Source organism: Humulus lupulus, chromosome 7 (assembly GCF_963169125.1).
Source record: "Humulus lupulus chromosome 7, drHumLupu1.1, whole genome shotgun sequence".
NCBI classification, from domain to species: Eukaryota; Viridiplantae; Streptophyta; class Magnoliopsida; order Rosales; family Cannabaceae; genus Humulus; species Humulus lupulus.
Genome location: NC_084799.1, coordinates 125,589,094 through 125,607,800, shown reverse-complemented (window position 1 = coordinate 125,607,800; position 18,707 = coordinate 125,589,094). Strand labels below are relative to the sequence as shown.

Genomic DNA, 18,707 nt, shown 5'->3' with positions numbered 1-18,707 from the left:
ACATAAATTAGATCACAAGGAGCTCCGGCTGAGACAACCCTTCCAAAGTAACGCTAATTTAGACCCATTAAGCACAAGAAAGGGTGAAGGCATGCCTTGAACGAGTAAAGGCGAGCACCGTCGCAGCTGCAAAAGTACCAAGGGTCAAAAGTACACGCCTACAAAAAGAAAGGAGGTAGATATATTAGTCTCCAAGCACATTTACAAATATTTATATAAAAAGAAAAAAAGAGAAAAAAGAAAAAGAAAGACAAAGTGCCCTTGTGAGGGATCAAACCACTCACCTCTTAGAAGGTTTGAAGAAAAAGCACCACCAAGCTAAGAAAAGAAAGTGTAGTAATTTTCTTTGAGAAGAAGACCTATTTATTGGAGTATCAAACTCATCCTAGCCGTTGAACCCAATATTGGATCTATGGTCAAGGATGAAGCCAAATATCCACATTGGGATCCGCAAAGCCAATTGATAGGCTCACATTTATCCTCAAGGAATCATGAGGATCACCACCCCAAAGTGTGTTACTTAACACCACCAAAGCAAAGAAACACATTAACACCACAAGCGACTCGAATGCACCATACCGAAATGTCTACTGGAGCGCCTAAAGGCCCTCCCATAGACTGGGGGGGCAAGTATGGATACCAAAATTTTAGTTGCACAAGGCCTCGCCTCATGACCCTCAAAATAAAGGCTCGTAATGGAAATAACCAAGACCGGCCTTGTACCCTGGGCCAAAGGCCTCGCAAGGCATGCGCCTCTCTTACAGAGCCTTACTTCATGATTAAGCTCTGGTAGGATCACCCCTCAGAGCTCACTACGCATCTTGCATTGAAGGTCCCAAGGAGGCAGATGTCTTGCTGACTGTGGCCCACTTCGCTCTGAGGCTTCACGAGGCATAACCTCATGCACGCACACACATTCGTCTCGCACAAGTGCGCCTCACGCCACAGCTCCATCTCACATGTAAAGGCCTCGTGCCACGACCCTATCTCACGTGACAGGGTCTCGCGCCACAGCTCCGTCTCGCGCGCAAGGGCCTCGCGCCATGACCCTGTCTCGCGCACAAGGGTCTCTTGCCACAGCTCTGTTTTGCGTGCAAGGGCCTCGTACCACGACCCTGCCTCGTGTACAGGTGCCTCGTACCACAACTCTGTCTCGGGTGCAGGAGTATAGCCCGCATGCAATTGTCTCACGCCAAGGGTCTTGTGAGGCTCTTGTCTTCCATGCCCCTTGGAGCCATATCTTCAATGACAACCCAAAACGACTTCAATACTTTAAAGTTAGGAATGTAGGATACATTGTGAGGAAAAAAACTCACACATGATCGGAAGAGCACGTATATGTGCGGAATGTAGAATAAGGTAGTGAATCTTGTCCACCCCAAGTACGAAATATGTACGGGTTACGATCTTGAAAACCCTAGATGTCTGACCCTAACTCCACGCCTGACAAGTGGTCGTTTTATGTGCAAGGTACCTGACGTGGTCCTTCCCAGCCAGCCTCAGACATTGGTACTAAATGGACAGTGGAAGTACAACCAGGTACTAAAATTGAGGTGCTCTCGTAGACCATTGGCGTGTACTAGAGCCGACCACCATGATCCTGTCACGACTACCATCTATAGACTACATATGCAGGGTCGTGTCCCCAAGGACCACCATGTACAGTGAGCCAATAGTGCTCTACTATAAATATGGCCTCCCTTCTCCTTAGAAGGGGGTCGGATGGGGAGAATTTTCTAACCAATTATTGCCTAATGCAAATAGATATTCTACATTCTCTCTATTTTTCACTTTAGAATTCTAGCATTTACATTTTGTGTTCTTGAAATTATAGGGAAGTTTGCTTGAAGTTTAGTTAGTTCAAGTTCATATCTTTTACAACTCATAAAGTTCTTGTTCTAACTTAGTTGACTTGTTATTACCCTCAACATCATTAATTATTAAACCCTAAGTCGAGCTTATCTTTAGCGCCCATTGTACATGCCCAGCCAATCTTCAGGTTCTTATAAACCTTGGCAGCTCTGATACAAAGTTGTAATGCCCTGAATTGTCAGGCCCGTTACACTATGTGTTAAAAATAGTGCTTCACTCATTAAGCGAGTCATTTGGACATAAAACTGTAATTAGGGTTAAACGATGGTTCAAGTAAGTTTTGGCCAAAAAGTTGGACTTTTCATTTAAAAGATTAAGTAATTTTAGGGATCCAAAAGGTTTCAAATAAATACAGACTTAGCTGACCTAAACGGAAAAACTTCAACTAAACTCCTTTTCCCCCAAAATATCACGACCGTGGGTACCGAGCAGGCTTAGTATGTACACGACACCCCCATAGCTCTCCAACGCATGGCTGGTCCAATTTTCTTTTGCCCTTACCTACACCACAAAGCACCCCTGAGTCGAGACCCAGCAAGAAAACCCAACAATCATACATATAAGTCGATAACATTATCATATATTGCATACTCTATACCCATCATACTCATATAAACTATCCAACAATATAACTTCCAAACATTATATGACTCATGGCGAATGGATGGACATTCCATCTTTATAATGGTCCAGCCACTACGGCGCACATTACACATGTGATGACGTTATTGGTCTCCTCACCAGACATTCAATACCGACGATTATAATAACATAAATTTATTCATAACAGACATTCAACTATAACGATATCATGGCACACTCCCTTCCTTGCCCTACAATTGGGGCACACGCCCTACACTGGGTGGAAGAAACATTTTTCTTACCTCAAGTCCTTTGCGATAGGGTAGGGTGAAACCGAGCACAATCCTTTCTCTCCTGAGCCTTACCGTACCCCTCCTAGAATTTGAGTTCCCCCAACTGGATCCTTTAGCTTGACAGCCTCTAATCCTTAAGATCTAGCTTCCAATTCCCACTGAGGATAGCCCTAAGCTTGAAACTCAGGAAATTCCCTTCACAAACTTGAGAGAACCACTTTCAAGGGAGAGAGAAAGAGAGCAACACAAAGAAACGTGAATGAAAAGTTTGCCTCAGGATAAGTCTAAGTTATCCCCAACAAAAATACTATATTTCCCCTGCCTATTAAGCTTACGCTTTTATGCCCTAAAGAGCAATTTAGTCTTTTGCCACATTTCCCGCTAAACCTCTAATTCCATCTAATATCCCTGATTAATCCCGCTAGTCTTCCCAACACTAGTACTTTCCCCCAATTCTAACCCATACTCTAACATCCCCGGTAACAAACACCAAATTGCTAACGTACCCCTAGGCTCACCCCTAGCCGTGTATTAACCCCTTATGTGACTTTTCTACCAGGTTGCTCAATAGGATCGTCTTGTGCGATACATCTAAAATATATCAACATAATAATGTGGTCTCACTCACAAAGCACATATAATTTACATTTATACCCTCAGCGGGTCAAATTTACAAATATGCCCTTATTAACAAGAACGTAGTCCCCATTGACTACTTGGCCTCCGAGCATCTTAGCCCTTGAGGAGGTGGAAGCAGTCCAGCCCCAGGATGGTTGGATGAATCCCATTATGAAGTACCTTGTCTCCGGGGAGTTGCCGCAAGACAAAAAAGTAGCTCAAAAGCTGCTTTATCAGGTGCCTCAGTATGTGATCATTGACAGTAAGCTATACAAGCAAAGATATTCATTGCCTTTGTTCCGATGTGTTTCCAAGAAAGAATCCAATCTTATACTCCACGAAGTGCATGAAGGTTTTTGCGGGGACCAAGCTGGGGGGGCAGAGCCTTGCCAAGAAAATCTTAAGACAAGGGTACTTCTGTCCCACTATGAATGGTGATGCAATGGATTACGGTAAGAAGTAAGACAAGTGCCAACACTTTGCCAACATACCCTGAGCTCCTCCAAATAAGCTCACTTAGACGACAGGTCCTTCACCCTTCCCAGTCTGGGGCATTAACCTTATCGGGTCCTCACCCACAGGAAAGGGGGGAGTGAAATATGCAATTGTGGTGGTCGACTACTTCACTAAGTGAGTTGAGGTTGATCCTCTCGCTACCATCACTTCCAAGAAGGCACTGGACTTCATCATCAAGAACATGGTTTGCCGCTACAGGCTCCCGAGGAAGATAGTCTCCGACAACGGCCTACAGTTCGACAGTGAGTTGTTCATGGATTTTTGTTAAAGGTATGAGGTCCTAAAGAGATTCTTCTCCTTAGCTCACCCACAGGCAAACGATCAGGTTGAAGCAGTCAATAAGACACTTAAAGCCACCTTGAAGAAAACACTAGAACAGGCAAAAGGCGCATGGCCCGAGGAATTGTCGAAGACATTGTGGAGTTACCACACTGCTGCCCAGACCTCCACTGGTTCTCCATGGCCTACGGGTACGAATCCATGCTCCCAGTTGAGGCAGAAATCTTAATGCACCAATGAGATACGTATGATCCGACCACAAATCACATTTTACTCCGAGAGTCTCTGAACCTCATGGAGGAGCTCTATAAATCTTCTCAGCTTCGAGTAGCATCCAACAAACATAAAGTAGCCATATATTTTAACTCTAAAGCTAAGGATAAAAAATTTGGGGTTAGAGATTTGGTGTTGCAAAGGGTCTTCTTAGCACCCTGAGATCCTGGTGCTGGAGTGTTGGGCCCTAACTGGGAATGTTCGTACCAAGTCAAAAATATTGTGTGTCCATGGACAAACAAACTGGTCTGACTAAGTGAGGAATTAGTACCCACACCTAGAATATTGAGCATCTTCGCTCGTATTACTAGTGATGTGAGCAGAGTATTTTTGTTAAATTTTGTAGTCATTTTGTAGCCTCCGAGCACAATTAATGGAAACCGTGTACACAAAACATGTTAGAAAATTTAAAAGAATCTGCTTATATTTGTTAGTTTCCTTTTTATTCTATTTTTACTACTCGTTAGCCTGGACAAGTGAATGCAGACTAGTCTCTGATCACATGGGGGGCATGGGGTTAGGGCAGCCTTGTAGAGTATAGTGTCTGTCGGAGGATGATCTAGGAAACTAATAAGCTTGTCATGAGTGGATTCGGCCTAGTGTCAATACCTAGAAAATAGAAAAATCTAGGGAACTAAGAAATGTCTGGAGAAGTCCATGATCTAAGAATCCTAGTAGCGCGAGAGCTATGACAAAGTTCCTAGATCTCGAGATGCGAACAAAAGCCTGAGTCATTCGTGCTCAGGCTCAAGGGCCTAATGTCACGGGACTTCAAAGGCTAAGAATCCTAGTAGTGTGAGAGTGGACTTAGGTTATCTCCCGAGGACATTGAGGCTGACGTGCTATGACCAAGTTCCCAGATCTCGAGATGCGAATGGGAACCTGAGTCATCCATACTCAAGCCCAAAGCCTCGAGTTACCAAAACTTGAGCACCGTAAGGTTAATCCTAGCACTGGGAGTCAATGAACTAGGAAACTAAGCTAGACGACGAGTGGAGCAAACTAAGTGTCATAAGACCCTAAAGCTAAGACTTCAGAAAAACCCTAATGTTAGAAAAATCCAAGTAATGTTAGGATAGACATAAGGTATTCCCTTGAGGACAGTGTGCACCCAAAGAATCAAACCAGGTCCCAATCCTCAAGATGTGATTGAAATATCGAATCATTTCTATTTAGGCACATCCCCAAAACAATTATCCCAGCGATAAGAAATCCAAGTAGTGTGAGTGCTGACTTAAGGTTACCTCCCGAGGACTTCGCACCTGAGGGGTAGTAACCAAGTCCCTAAATCTCGAGGTGTGAATGGAAGTCTAAGGCAATGAAACTTGAACATCGCGAAGCCTAGCCTAAGGGCAGAAAACTCAGTTGAATGCTCCGGGGACTTAGAGCTCGAGGACAACGAGTTCACGACTTCCACATGGCATAGGCCAGATACTGTACTCGAGGAGAAAGAAAGAAATACCAAAATTACATCGTGGGGACAATGCACCTAGTGAGCGATTATCTTAGTGCATTTGATCTCCTACCCCTTCGTCATTGGGACTCAAGGATACAGGATGACATTAAAGTTGCTCCCGAGGACAACAAGCCTATGAAACAACATTAAATCCCTAAAGCATCGGTACTAAGATAAGAACCTCAAAACCTTATACTGCAATAGACCTCCTAAGGCCTGAGTTGTTGGGACAGAAGAACGTGGGACTGTCAAGTGTTCCACTTGACATGACATTAGAGTTACTCCTGAGGACTACGATCCTAGGGAACAACACTAAATTCCCAAAGCGTCTAAACACTAAGAGGAAGATATTCAGGCTCTGTGTATAGTAGATTGCCTAAGGCTCGAGTTATTGGGAGTCGAGGGCATAGGACTGTGCAAGTATTCCTACTTGACCTCACATTAAAAGTTACTCTAGAGGACTACAAGCCTGAGCGACAACACTAAATGCCTAACATTTTCCAAATACTAAGAGAAGTCGTTAAAGACTCGAGCCACCAAGACTCGAGCACAAGACCTAAGTCTCTAAGACTTAGGGCAAACAAATTGTGCAACAAACTCTCGTGGTGCTATGTTACGTTGAGTTATCTTAAAGCTCAGCCAAATTAGTAAGACCAAATATCGTAGTTACTAAATATTAACATGTTGGCAAACAAGCAATGATGGCAAGAAAAGTAGTGCAAGCTGCATAGATGTTAAGAGTAATTACAATTGTTCTCGGAGGCTCGAGCATTAAATTGTTTATACCCCAATAAAACAAAAGGCACGCAGATCTACTTAATAAAAACAAAGAAAAACAAAGTTACTGCAGGCCCTTGCCCAGAGGAACTTTCGCTACCACCTTATTAATGGGGTCTGTCTCGGGAGCCACACTAGTTACCACAACTTCCCTTTCATAAGCTGCCTTAGCCTTCTTTGCTAGAAGATGCTCCTTGAGCATCATCGACATGTTTGTCTCCTCCGTGAATGATAAATCCACATCCCTTTTGTTTTGCCACACCACAGACAAGGTGTCATCCGCCATCACGTCTAGGTCCACTCCAGCTCCTCATCTTGGAGTCGGAGGTTTTCATTCTCCCATGTGAGGCTCTCAGCGCAAGAAGCAACTTGCGAGACATCCTGCTTAGTCTTGGTGGCCTCCTCCTAGACTCTGTCTAGCTCTGCATCGAGAGTAGAAGACTCCTCGCGGCACAGGTGAGCTCCTCCTGAACGACTGTAAGATCTGCCAACAACTTGTCATTTACCTCCTCTACGGTCCGAGTAGGACAGGCCCATATTTTATGCACGAAGAAAAAAATAGAGTTAGTCCTCGTAAGGAAAAGAAAGGAAATATAATTTTAAAAAGCAAAAAACATGCATGACAGACATAAGAGAAGCCTCCTCAGGAGCCCCACCACAACAAGGCTCCTCCGGGTGAAGAATGGAGTGGGCAAACTGTAACGTATAAGAATACTAGTACGAAAATATTACTATCAAAATAAAAACTTTTTAGTTTAAAGAAGTTACTCAAAACCCCATATTAACAAAAAATTTAAAAAGTATGTGCATACTTAAGATACTACAACAAGTTTAACAAAATAACTTTCATGAGTGAGCCAAAACTTCACAAAGTTATTAAAATATTTCCAAAGTCTCTGACTCCCCACAGTCAGGCAACATGTACACTTTGACAAAGCAAACTCCAGCTCTCACTGATACATCTTCTCCTTGCACTAACCTACAAAATGAAACAACTAGGTAAGCGATAACGCTTAGTAAGATCAACCTCAGCAGCATATGAAAATAAATTATGATAGACAAGAAGAGATCCAATGAACATAATCATTGGAACAAGGGCAAGGTTAAGTTATCCAACCTAGTTGAGAGTTCCGAATAAATCGAACCTAAAAAAAACAAATTTTAAAAGAAATGTCCAAATGCCCTCAGCTAAAATTCCCATGATCCCAACAATATCGAGCAACAACTAGTCTACCCCATAACATGAACCCTATAGAATTAACTAATCAACATTCAATCAAAATCACCAGTTCCATAACAAGCGCATCGGTAGGCATAGGCATTATTATAATTCTTCCAAAAGTATCCAAGACATTGTATAACATACCAAATCATATCAAATTATACATAGGGTCACCAACTAGAATATAATACATATCAACATGAGCAGCTGTAATAATTACTTTAGTGAGATGCTGCCATGGGTGTAAGGGTTATTACGCCAGTCTAGTAAAATTCCTCAGTGACACTCGATGAAATGAACACTGTATAAATGTCTATCTTAAGGAATCGAGACATCCTGTTGTTATCAGGTACTCTAGAACATAGTAGCAGACATATTATGCGCAACTAATGCATGCTTGGCAAAGGCACTGTCAGTATAATTTTCACACAGATCTTGGCAGGCTTTGGGCATTACCGGTATAATTATCACACAGATCCACATAGGCTTTAAATAATACCGGTATTATATTTATCACACAGAGATGGCATTAAAAGCACATGACAATATACTATATAATTATAAGCTTAGTTGGAACTCCATTCTCAACTAGCATCTGCTAGGATAACTGTCTCTTAGACTTTCCACGGAAGTTGTGTATGCATGTACGAAAGGGGAGAGTGAAACCTAGAATGACACCGCCATGAGAATGATACTTACCAGAATGAAAACTGGAAAAAAACCTACCAGAAAGAGAGATATTTACCAACACTACTAGAGCAGAATGGCATTGACAACTAATAATCATAATGGCGCTCGCCTATTCCTTTCTCTGATCTACAACCACCCTGTCTGTCTGTTGAGCTCCCTCAAACACAAGTACGGATAAGGCATGGGACTACAAGGCGCTATGAGCTTGTGTCCTATTATCTAACAGACATATCACAAGTCATTACATGTTGTGGCCACATAAATCAAAAGATTAAATTACTTGATGTCCTAGTTGTTACTATTTCCAATAATATACTCGAGTTAATTATGACAATTGTACTTTCTTTAATTATTTTGGGCTACTATCGTATTATTAAACATTATCCAACCCCACTAATTTATAAACCAATTATTATTTCAAGAAAACACAATAACATCATAGTTACTAAACACTATTCAGTTTTGTGAATATAAATAACCCTTAGTCAAATTGTAATAAAATATGTTTTTGGTTAAAAGTTTTGGGAGTAGCCACATAATAATAATAGTGTCTAGAATTACCATAAACTCTGTTGGGTGTACAACCAAAGTCCCACATTGGCTAGAAATGGGAAGGATCTTGGGTATATAAAGTTGGACACCATCTCCATTGGAATGAGGCCTTTTGGGAAGGTGCCCAAAAACAAATCTGTGAGGGCTTAGGCCCAAAGCGGGCAATATCATACCAATGGGGAAATAGATGGTGTCCGACGGTCCTTACAAGTGGTATCAGAGCCGGATTCCAAAATTAGCCGCCAAACAAAGGAGGTGAAGCTTGCTGCTAGAGCCATCAGAGGTTCAGATCTGATTCGAAGGGATTTCGAATCTAGCTGGTGAAGGGATTCATCTAGCTTACTCAAGGGGATCTTGAGTGTTGGAATCGAGCGATTCAGATATTCGAAGGGATTTCGAATCTAGCTAGTGAAGGGATTCATCTAGCTTACTCAAGGGGATCTTGAGTGTTGGAATCGAGGGATTCAGGTTTAGATCTGTAATCGTCTGAGGGGAGGCAAGGTGGTCCTTTGTTTGAGGGGAGGATTGTTGGGTGTACAACCAAAGTCCCACATTGGCTAGAAATGGGAAGGATCTTGGGTATATAAAGTTGGACACCATCTCCATTGGAATGAGGCCTTTTGGGAAGGTGCCCAAAAACAAATCCGTGAGGGCTTAGGCCCAAAGCGGACAATATCATACCAATGGGGAAATAGATGGTGTCCGACGGTCCTTACCATAAACCCCATTGAATTATACATTATGTTAATTACAAAAAGGATTTCTTCTTCTTATTATTATTATTATTACACAGTGTAACTTTGGAAAACTAACTCTTATCCAATGATCACAAGCTGCCTATTTCCCATTTAGATGCCTAACCACAACTAACATGTCGATATTTAAGTCTACTATAATTATAAATTAATTATATAATTTGTAAAAATAGTATTGAGTGTGAAAAGACCCAAAGCACTATGGTTGCTGTTCTGCCAGAATTTCAGATTTCAAACCCAACTTCTAAATGTCATAAGTACTAATAGGTTCATTATTTTATTGTAAATATTTACAGCTTTAAAGTTCAATATATTATTCACCTTTCTCTAAATTTTCAGACCAAAATAACTAGTTTTAATCGGTGTACACCATTATTCCCATTTATAGAGAAAAATGATTTCATAAAAACTGTTTTTACACGTTAACATTGCAAAGGCCATATCTAGGTCAATACTATGGATTTTTGGGTTTTTCAAATGTCTAAACTCATCTATTCATCATAACACACATTTATATATAAGAATATCATACATGCTTACTCAGATTTTAAGATTTAGACACCTTAGAAGTCACAACTCAAATCTGGAAAAAAAAAAAATTGTTCTTTATCCTAAGCTATGATATATTTTGTTCCTCCTCACATCCCTTTGGATTTCTAACCATATGCATACATCATCAAGTACTACAAAAAAATTATAACAGATTAAAATACTCAAACTCTCAAAGAAATATTACATAAACTCAACCCTTAAACTCAAACTTTCCATAACTTAAAATGATATCTTAATACTTTTATTTATTGTGTTTAAACTTTGTGGATGGTGTTCCTTAAGCTCTTGATATCTTCCTAACCTTGTGTGCCCTTCAAAACATACCCAAGCATAGACAAATAATATTAATCCATTATCTTTCTTAAGAAGAACAATCATCAAATCACACAAACTCTAAAACTTATTTCCTTCTTTACCTTCAGCCTAGCTTGTACGTGCAAGTCCCCCGCTTCTCTTTTTCAGAATGTAATTGTTTACCCCTTATCCCATTTCTCTCTCCCTCTTTCTTTATCATCCCACTAATACCCCTCATTAGTTAGTCATGTGACACCTGCCACTCTGAAAGGAAAACAATTGATACTTTAAATAATAGTCATCTCTCACTTTATTCTTACTTCACCGTTAGCACAAATTTTCAACGTGATAACCTCCTTCAACAATAAGAATCATCACAAATTAGTCTTAAAAGCCACACACCACCTTTCTCCAAATAAAGAGAATTTTTACTCTTATATAACTAAAGGAGTATAAAATTACTATACATATCACATGCATAAATATGTTTGTGATGTCTTATTTTAGTTTCTTCACATAATTGAATCCCCAAAATAAGCTCCCAAGATTATGTGCCCTAAGTTATATCTACCCATCACAATTTCCATAATCTCAAATTACTTTTACTCGATTAAACCTGACTTGGGAAAATTCATTTAATTAATTTTGACACTCCTATACCCAAGATAATTTTGCCATAATTAATTATTTTCTGATAATTATTTTTCTTTGTTTCCCCCTGATAATAGTTGTTGACTCAGCCTTCAACCGAATATTTTATATATATATATGTTTTCTTTTTCTCAACTAAGAAAACTTGTAACAATTTCATCGATTCCAAATCAACAATAATTCAATATTTGGAAAAAAATATACTTAATTAATATTGACTAATATATCCTAAGAGTTAGTTACGTTACACAAACTCGCAGATGAGTCAGCCCATCTCTTGTGTCGTGTTGGTATTGTATTGAAAAAACCATATTGCGTGCATGGATGTTGCCTCATCTAGAGGCACGGACCCTTCGGGGTGTTTCCTCCTCTTCGGGTGGTGGAGAAATACATTGATAAGGTCTTGATAGTCCCGGTACTCCTCATTGGTCCAAGGACACCCAGAGATTTTCCCACACTCGAGGAATGATGGCGAGAATAAGGAGTAGTCGGGCATAGTGAACAACTATTGGAGATTTACCTTGAGGCATGGAGGATGACTTGAGCCCAGCCTCGAGCTCTGCCTCAAGCTCCTTGCCTTCTCTCTCCTCCGTTGCGGCTTTAATTGCGAGTACGTTCTCCATGTTCTCCTCGCAAAGATGTTGAGTGTACTCGTACTGAGCCTTTGCCGCTATGTACTTCATGTGGAGCCTCGCTTTGTGAAGTGAATTCTTTGAGTCATAGAAGCTGGTGAGGGCGACAGGGCTTATCCTTTGCCCTTCCCGAAGTAGGCCATATTGTTGAAGATGAGCCTCTGTGATGAGGAAGGCGAGACTGATCTCTTTGTCGAGGAGGGCGTTTGTAACGACACAACTATTCTAGACTTTCGACCATTAATAACTACTATACAAATACACTAATCTTAAAAAAACATATATATGAAATAACCATAACTTTATTAAAACTGTAAAGAGTTAAAATACATAAAATTCATAGTAGGATATGGGATCCCATTGTTTTGAAATAAAATAGAGCATAACTTAAATCTTAAATAAAATGGTTACAATATTAAGTGCGGAAATACATAAAAATCATAATTTCAAAGACTTAAACAACTTCATCCTCGAATCGTTCGCGCAGTCCACCGATTTCATTCTCCCTCAATACACATTCCCAAGCTGCCAAGAACCTTCCCGCCGCCATAACTATTTTCTTGCACATATAAAACATAAAGGAATGAGCCTAATGCCCAGCAAGGAAAATCTACTACAAGCATGAAACACAATCATACACATAAACTATGAACATATATCATATACTGTAACACATATATCATAATTCTAACCCATGTACATGGTGACTATTGGGGTTTGCTATCTAAGCAACTGTAAGCCTCAAACTACAATGAGGTTTGCTAGTTAAGCAACTATAAGCCCCAAAATCATATAACTATTGGGGTTTGCTATATAGCAACTATAAGCCCCAAAACATAAATGTGATAGGGTTGGTTATATAACAACTATTAGTCCCAATCATACATATATCATACACATAAAATCATACTCTAGGATAATCATAACATCTTATATAACATAGCACATATCACATAAGAACTATCCTATTATCCTTACCAAAATACCACGATGATGAGAACAAGGTCAGGATTTTGGAACACTCTTAAAAACCATTAATAGAGAGGTGAGTTTTTTAAAAGAAAGAAATGAAGAGGAATGAACTAAACCATCCAGAAGATACTTACCAACAAGAAATCTCAAGTTCGAAGAACTTAGAAGCCTAACCAAGGATAGAGAAGTCTGAGTTAGGAATTGAGTAGAGAAAAACTATAAGAACTAATGAAACAATACAGAAAAGGAACTAAGAATAGGAATACATTTGAAATTGCTATGACCGAACTACACCTCGAAATTGAAATACACACTATGAACCTTACTTCCCAAGTGTCTAATAAGCTTAGAATGATAAAGCTTATAACCCCAACCCAAGTGTTTATCACTCTATAGTCTCACTAGCTCCTGGAAGGCTCTAATCAATGCTTGAAGAATAAATGAAAAGGCTTCGTGCTAGGTCATATTTATAATATTCTAGGAATAAAAATCTTCTTTTTGGCTTTGAATACAATAAATTAATTTAATTGAAAATATTTGAATATTCTTCAGTCAAAGGCTTAGGACTTGGTCAAATTGTTCAGAGAGAGGTTTAAGGAGTCAAAGCTTAATTTTTAAAATTAAAAATAAAAATAATAAAAACAAATAGAATCCTAACTTCTAACTCCCTAAATCTCATAACTCTAAACTCACCTGCAGTAAAATAAATATAACTGACGTTGTAGGACACCGATTTAGACCATATTTACACCATTAGAAAGCTAATTCCATTATCTAAAACTTTCTAGAAATAATATTTTTCTAAACTCATAACATAACTAGGTCAAGAATAGGTCAAAAGTTATAGTACCCTAAAGTTATTAAAAATCAATTTAATTATCTAAATAACTACCTAATCTACAAATAAATAAAATTGTGACAAATGTCATGCTCCTAACAGATTCTCGTGAAGACTAAGTCTTATATTTCCCTTATTTTATCATTAAAATAATAATCATACATATGACAAGTGTCATAATCCTATTGGCTCTATCTAAACCTTAGGAATAACTATGCTCATGACAAGTGTCATATTCTTATTGGCTCTATCTAAACCTTAGGTTATAATAATTATCATATCAATAACCAGCAATATTATTCAAACCTTATGTTATAATTAATATTCTTCAACTATAAGTTAAACTTATAAAATCCATAACTATTGCTAGGAGTTTCTAACTAAGTCTCGGCTTGAACCAAAATCCACAGTAATAAACATATTATAACTACTACTAGCTATTATTATTACTACTACTATCTAACTAGCTAAGTAAAGTTCTTGGACTCTACAATTCTCCCCTACTAAAAAGAATGTCATCCTCGAAATTTACTTACCAAATAATTCTGGATACTAGCCTCGCATGTCTTCCTCCAACTCCCACGTTGCCTCCTGTTCAGAACTATTACTCCATAGAACTTTGACTATTGGAATACTCTTGGATCGTAACTGCTTCACCCCTCTATCCATGTTGCTAACCGGTCGTTCCTCATAACTCAAGTCTTTCTAGAGTGCTATCGTATCATACTTGAGGACATGAGATGGGTCTGACACATACTTGTTTAGCATTGAGATGTGGAACACGTTGTGGCTATCTGCTAGGGCTGGAGGTAGGTCTACTCTATACGCAACTGCTCCCACTTTGTCCAATATCTCAAAAGGACCTATAAATCAGGGACTAAGTTTGCCTTTCTTCCCAAACCGCTTCACACCTTTCATAGGAGATATCTTCAGGAAGACTTGATCTCCGACTTTGAATTCCACATTGCATGGCTTGGCATCCGCATAGCTTTTCTATCGTCTTTGAGCAGCAAGCATACGCTGTCTAATTAGCGCTACTGCTTCTTGAGCTTTTCTAACAACTTCGGGACCGAGAAGCTGCCTTTCTCCTACTTCGTCCCAATGCAACGGTGATCAGCACCTTCTTCCATAAAGCAACTCATAAGGTGCCATGCCGATCGTTGACTGGTAGCTACTGTTCTAAGAGAACTCTATTAGCGGCAAGTACTTATTCCATGATCCTCCGAAATCAAGTACACAAGCATGTAGCATATCCTCTAAAATTTGAATCGTACGCTCAGACTAACCGTCTGTCTGAGGATGAAAAGTTGTACTAAGACTTAACTTAGTACCCATGGCTCGCTGTAAACTTCCCCAAAATCTCGATGTAAACATCGATCCTCTATCCGACACTATTGTCTTGGGGATTCCATGCTACCGTACTATCTCTTGGACATAGATGTCTACATATTGGTCTGCCATGTATGAAGTCTTAACAGGCAGGAAATGAGCCGACTTGGTTAGTCTATCTATTACTACCCAAGCCGAATCATGCTGCTTACTTGTTCGTGGCAAACCTGTCATGAAATCTATAGCTATATCGTCCTACTTCCATTCTAGTACGCTAAGCGGTTGCAATAAGCCTGCAGGCCGCTGATGCTTTGCTTTCACTTGCTGGCATACTAGACACTTAGACACAAATTCTACTATGTCCTTCTTCATCCCTTGCCACCAATAGATTGCCTTGATGTCGTGAGTCGTCTTGGTCGACCCTGGGTGAATTGAGTATAGGGTACTGTGCGCTTCTCTAAGAATCAACATCTTAATCCCTTGATTATCTGTCACACATACCCGATCCTTATATCTCAATAATCCTTTACTTGATATTGAGAAATCTGTGGCCTTGCCTTCTCTGACTGCATCCATATGTGCCGCTAGTGTGTTGTCATGCCCTTGCCCAATCCGGATATCTTCTAGCAGATTTGACTGGATAGACAAATTATCCATCTTACCAACAACTATTTCTATTATGGCACTGATCAGCTCCTGCTGTAGCTGCTTTCCCATTCCTGCTAGTGCTACTAAACTTCCATAACTCTTCCTACTTAGCGCATCAGCAACTACATTTTCCTTTCCTGGGTGGTATAAGATTTTGTAGTAATCCTTCACTAACTCTAACCACATGCGCTGCCTCATGTTGAGCTCCTTCTGAGTAAAGAAGTACTTTAAACTTTTGTGGTCTGTATAAATCTCGCACTGTTCTCCGTAAAGATAATGGCGCCAGATTTTCAATGCAAAGACCATTACTGCCAACTTCATATCATGCGTTGGATAGCGTTGCTCATACTACTTCAGCTGCCGTGAGGCATAGGCTATCACCTTGTCATTCTGCATTAGCACGCAACCCAACCCTTGCTTCGAGGCATCGCAGTAGACTACGAACTTATCGTTGGGTGTCGGTACATAGAGTATTGGTGCTGAGCACAGCTTGTCCTTAAGCAACTGGAAGCTTTCTTCACATCTATCATTCCAGTTGGATCTTGAACTTGGCATAGAGTTGATGCTCCATTAATCGTGACAAAATCAACCTTAAATGTTCCTCGTGCTCGACTTCATCCTTGGAGTATATTAAGATGTCGTCGATGAATACTATGACGAATTTATCTAAGTAGTCCTTGAAGACCCTATTCATTAAATCCATAAATGCGGCTGGACCGATGGTAAGACTGAAAGACATGACTAGAAACTCATAATGTCCATAACGAGTTCTAAAAACTGTCTTGGGAATATCCTCTTCCCGTACCTTGAGCTGATGATACCTGGACTGTCGATCAATCTTTGAAAACACAATCGCTCCTCAGAGTTGATCAAACAAGTCGTTAATCCGGGGTAGTGGGTACTTATTCTTAATTGTCACCTTATTCAGCTCGCGGTAATCTATACACATCTGCATGTTTCCATCCTTCTTCTTCACAAATAGTACCGGTGCTCCCCCTAGTGAATGGCTCGTTCTAATGAAACCCAAGTCTAAGAGTTCTTCTAGCTACATATTTAACTCCTTGAGTTTGGTAGGAGCCATCGAGTATGGTGCCTTGGAGGTAGGCTTGGTGCCCGGTACTAATTAGATTGTGAAGTCAATTTCCTGCGTCGGCGACAATCCTGGCCAGTCGTCAGGAGATACCTCTGGATATTCCCTTACAATATGTATATCTCCGACCTTTAGTGGTGTTCCCTTTACCACATGCATAACGCTAGCTAAGAATGCGTGACATCCTTTTTCTATCATCCTCTGAGCTTTGAGTGATGAAATAAGTGGCGTATGTTGTCCTAAAACTTTTCCCATATAGCATCGTTTCTTACCGTCAGGAGTCTCGAACATCACTTGCTTACGTCTGCTATCGATGGTTGTGCCATGCCATGCTAGCCCATCCATTCCTAATATCATGTCGAAATCTTTAATCTCCAGCTCTATCAGGTCTCCTTCTAGTTCTACATCCTCAATTTTGATCGGTACGTCTCGTACTATCCGTGATGATAGGACTACTTCACCAGAAGGCAACTATGTCACAAACCTAGTTCTACAAGGTTTGTCTAATTTCTCTATTATTCCTAACGAGATATACGAGTATATTGCTCCCAAATCAAGCGATACTAGAACATATACTATCGAGGATAGGAATCTGACCTGTAACTGCTTGTTACTAGCATGGGCTCCTCCGTGGGTCAAGGCAAAGACTTTGGTCTTGAACCATCGTTTAATCCCCCTTCTCCTTACTAACATTCATCTTAATCCTTTATACTTCTATTGTCGATTCTAGAACATTGGCATATGTAGTATTTCCGGGGTTTGCTAGCTTAACCCCTAATTCAATCTTTGCTCTAAGTCCTCTAACGAACTTGATCACCCTCATAAAGTCAGTTAGAACTAACTCTGGTGCAAACTTGGCTAATCTGTCGAACTGTCGAGCATATTCTACTACCGTTAAGTTGCCCTGCTTCAAACTAGTGAACTCCTCGACCCTTGTAGCGATGACTGCCGAGTTGTAATACTTCTTGTGGAACAGCTCCACAAATCTTTTCCATATCATGGTGGCGACATCGTTAGTCTGCTGAACTAAGTCCCACCATATTCTAGCATCCTTCTTAAGCAGAGACAAAACGTAGGATATGTGGTCCGCGTTGCCGAGATTCATATGCGCTAGGATCAGCTCTACATTTCTGAGACATTCTTCTGCTTCAAAGGGGTCTGTTATCCCTTCAAAGTTTGGAGCGTGTTGCTTACGAAACTGCTCGTAGATTGCCTCCATGTGCTGAGCTAGGTATGGCGCATAGTTCGCCATTGGCCATGCCCCATAAGGTCCTACTTGATGGCACTACACCAAATACCCTTTTTTCATAACAGATAAATATAATAATGTTGAAAAAGTATTATGGTACTTATATATATATGTGTGTGTGGCAAAGTAAAAGAAAAAAATGGCGGTATAATTTTGGGAGCCCGCGTAAAAGTTATATTTTTTTCCTAATTCCTTTTTAATTACATTGTTCCACTCCATCTGAGATTGACTCCCATCTTTGCCTATGGTGCGTTCGGCTCTTCGGCGTTTCCAATCGTTCGACTCTGTCTTTGGCTTCTCCATTTCTTCTCTTCCCTCCATCCCTCAAATCTCCTCTCTCTCTCTCTCGTCTTTCTCTATCTCTCGGTCACTCCTTGTGGACAGGCGAGGCTATTACTGCTTCACTTTTCGCTCCCTTCTCGTCAGTAGCGTGCATGACTGCATCAATCTCAATCCCGATAAGTATATTTTCTTTTTCTGGTTTTAGATCTTACTTTGCTTCGCATTTATTCATGTTGGTAATTTCATTTGTTTTCCTCTGCAACTAACTACGCATATTTATTTCAT

The 18,707-nt window shown here is 40.2% G+C and overlaps 1 protein-coding gene across 1 annotated transcript; it reads left to right on the top strand.

Annotated features, from left to right (window-relative positions):
• The first annotated feature begins 3,536 nt into the window (after positions 1 to 3,536).
• Positions 3,537 to 4,389, top strand: LOC133792163 (uncharacterized). The gene is made up of 2 exons (XM_062230081.1): positions 3,537 to 3,799; positions 4,152 to 4,389. Exons 1-2 carry the CDS (start codon positions 3,537 to 3,539, stop codon positions 4,387 to 4,389), a joined length of 501 nt encoding a protein of 166 aa, XP_062086065.1.
• The last annotated feature ends 14,318 nt before the right edge of the window (positions 4,390 to 18,707 follow it).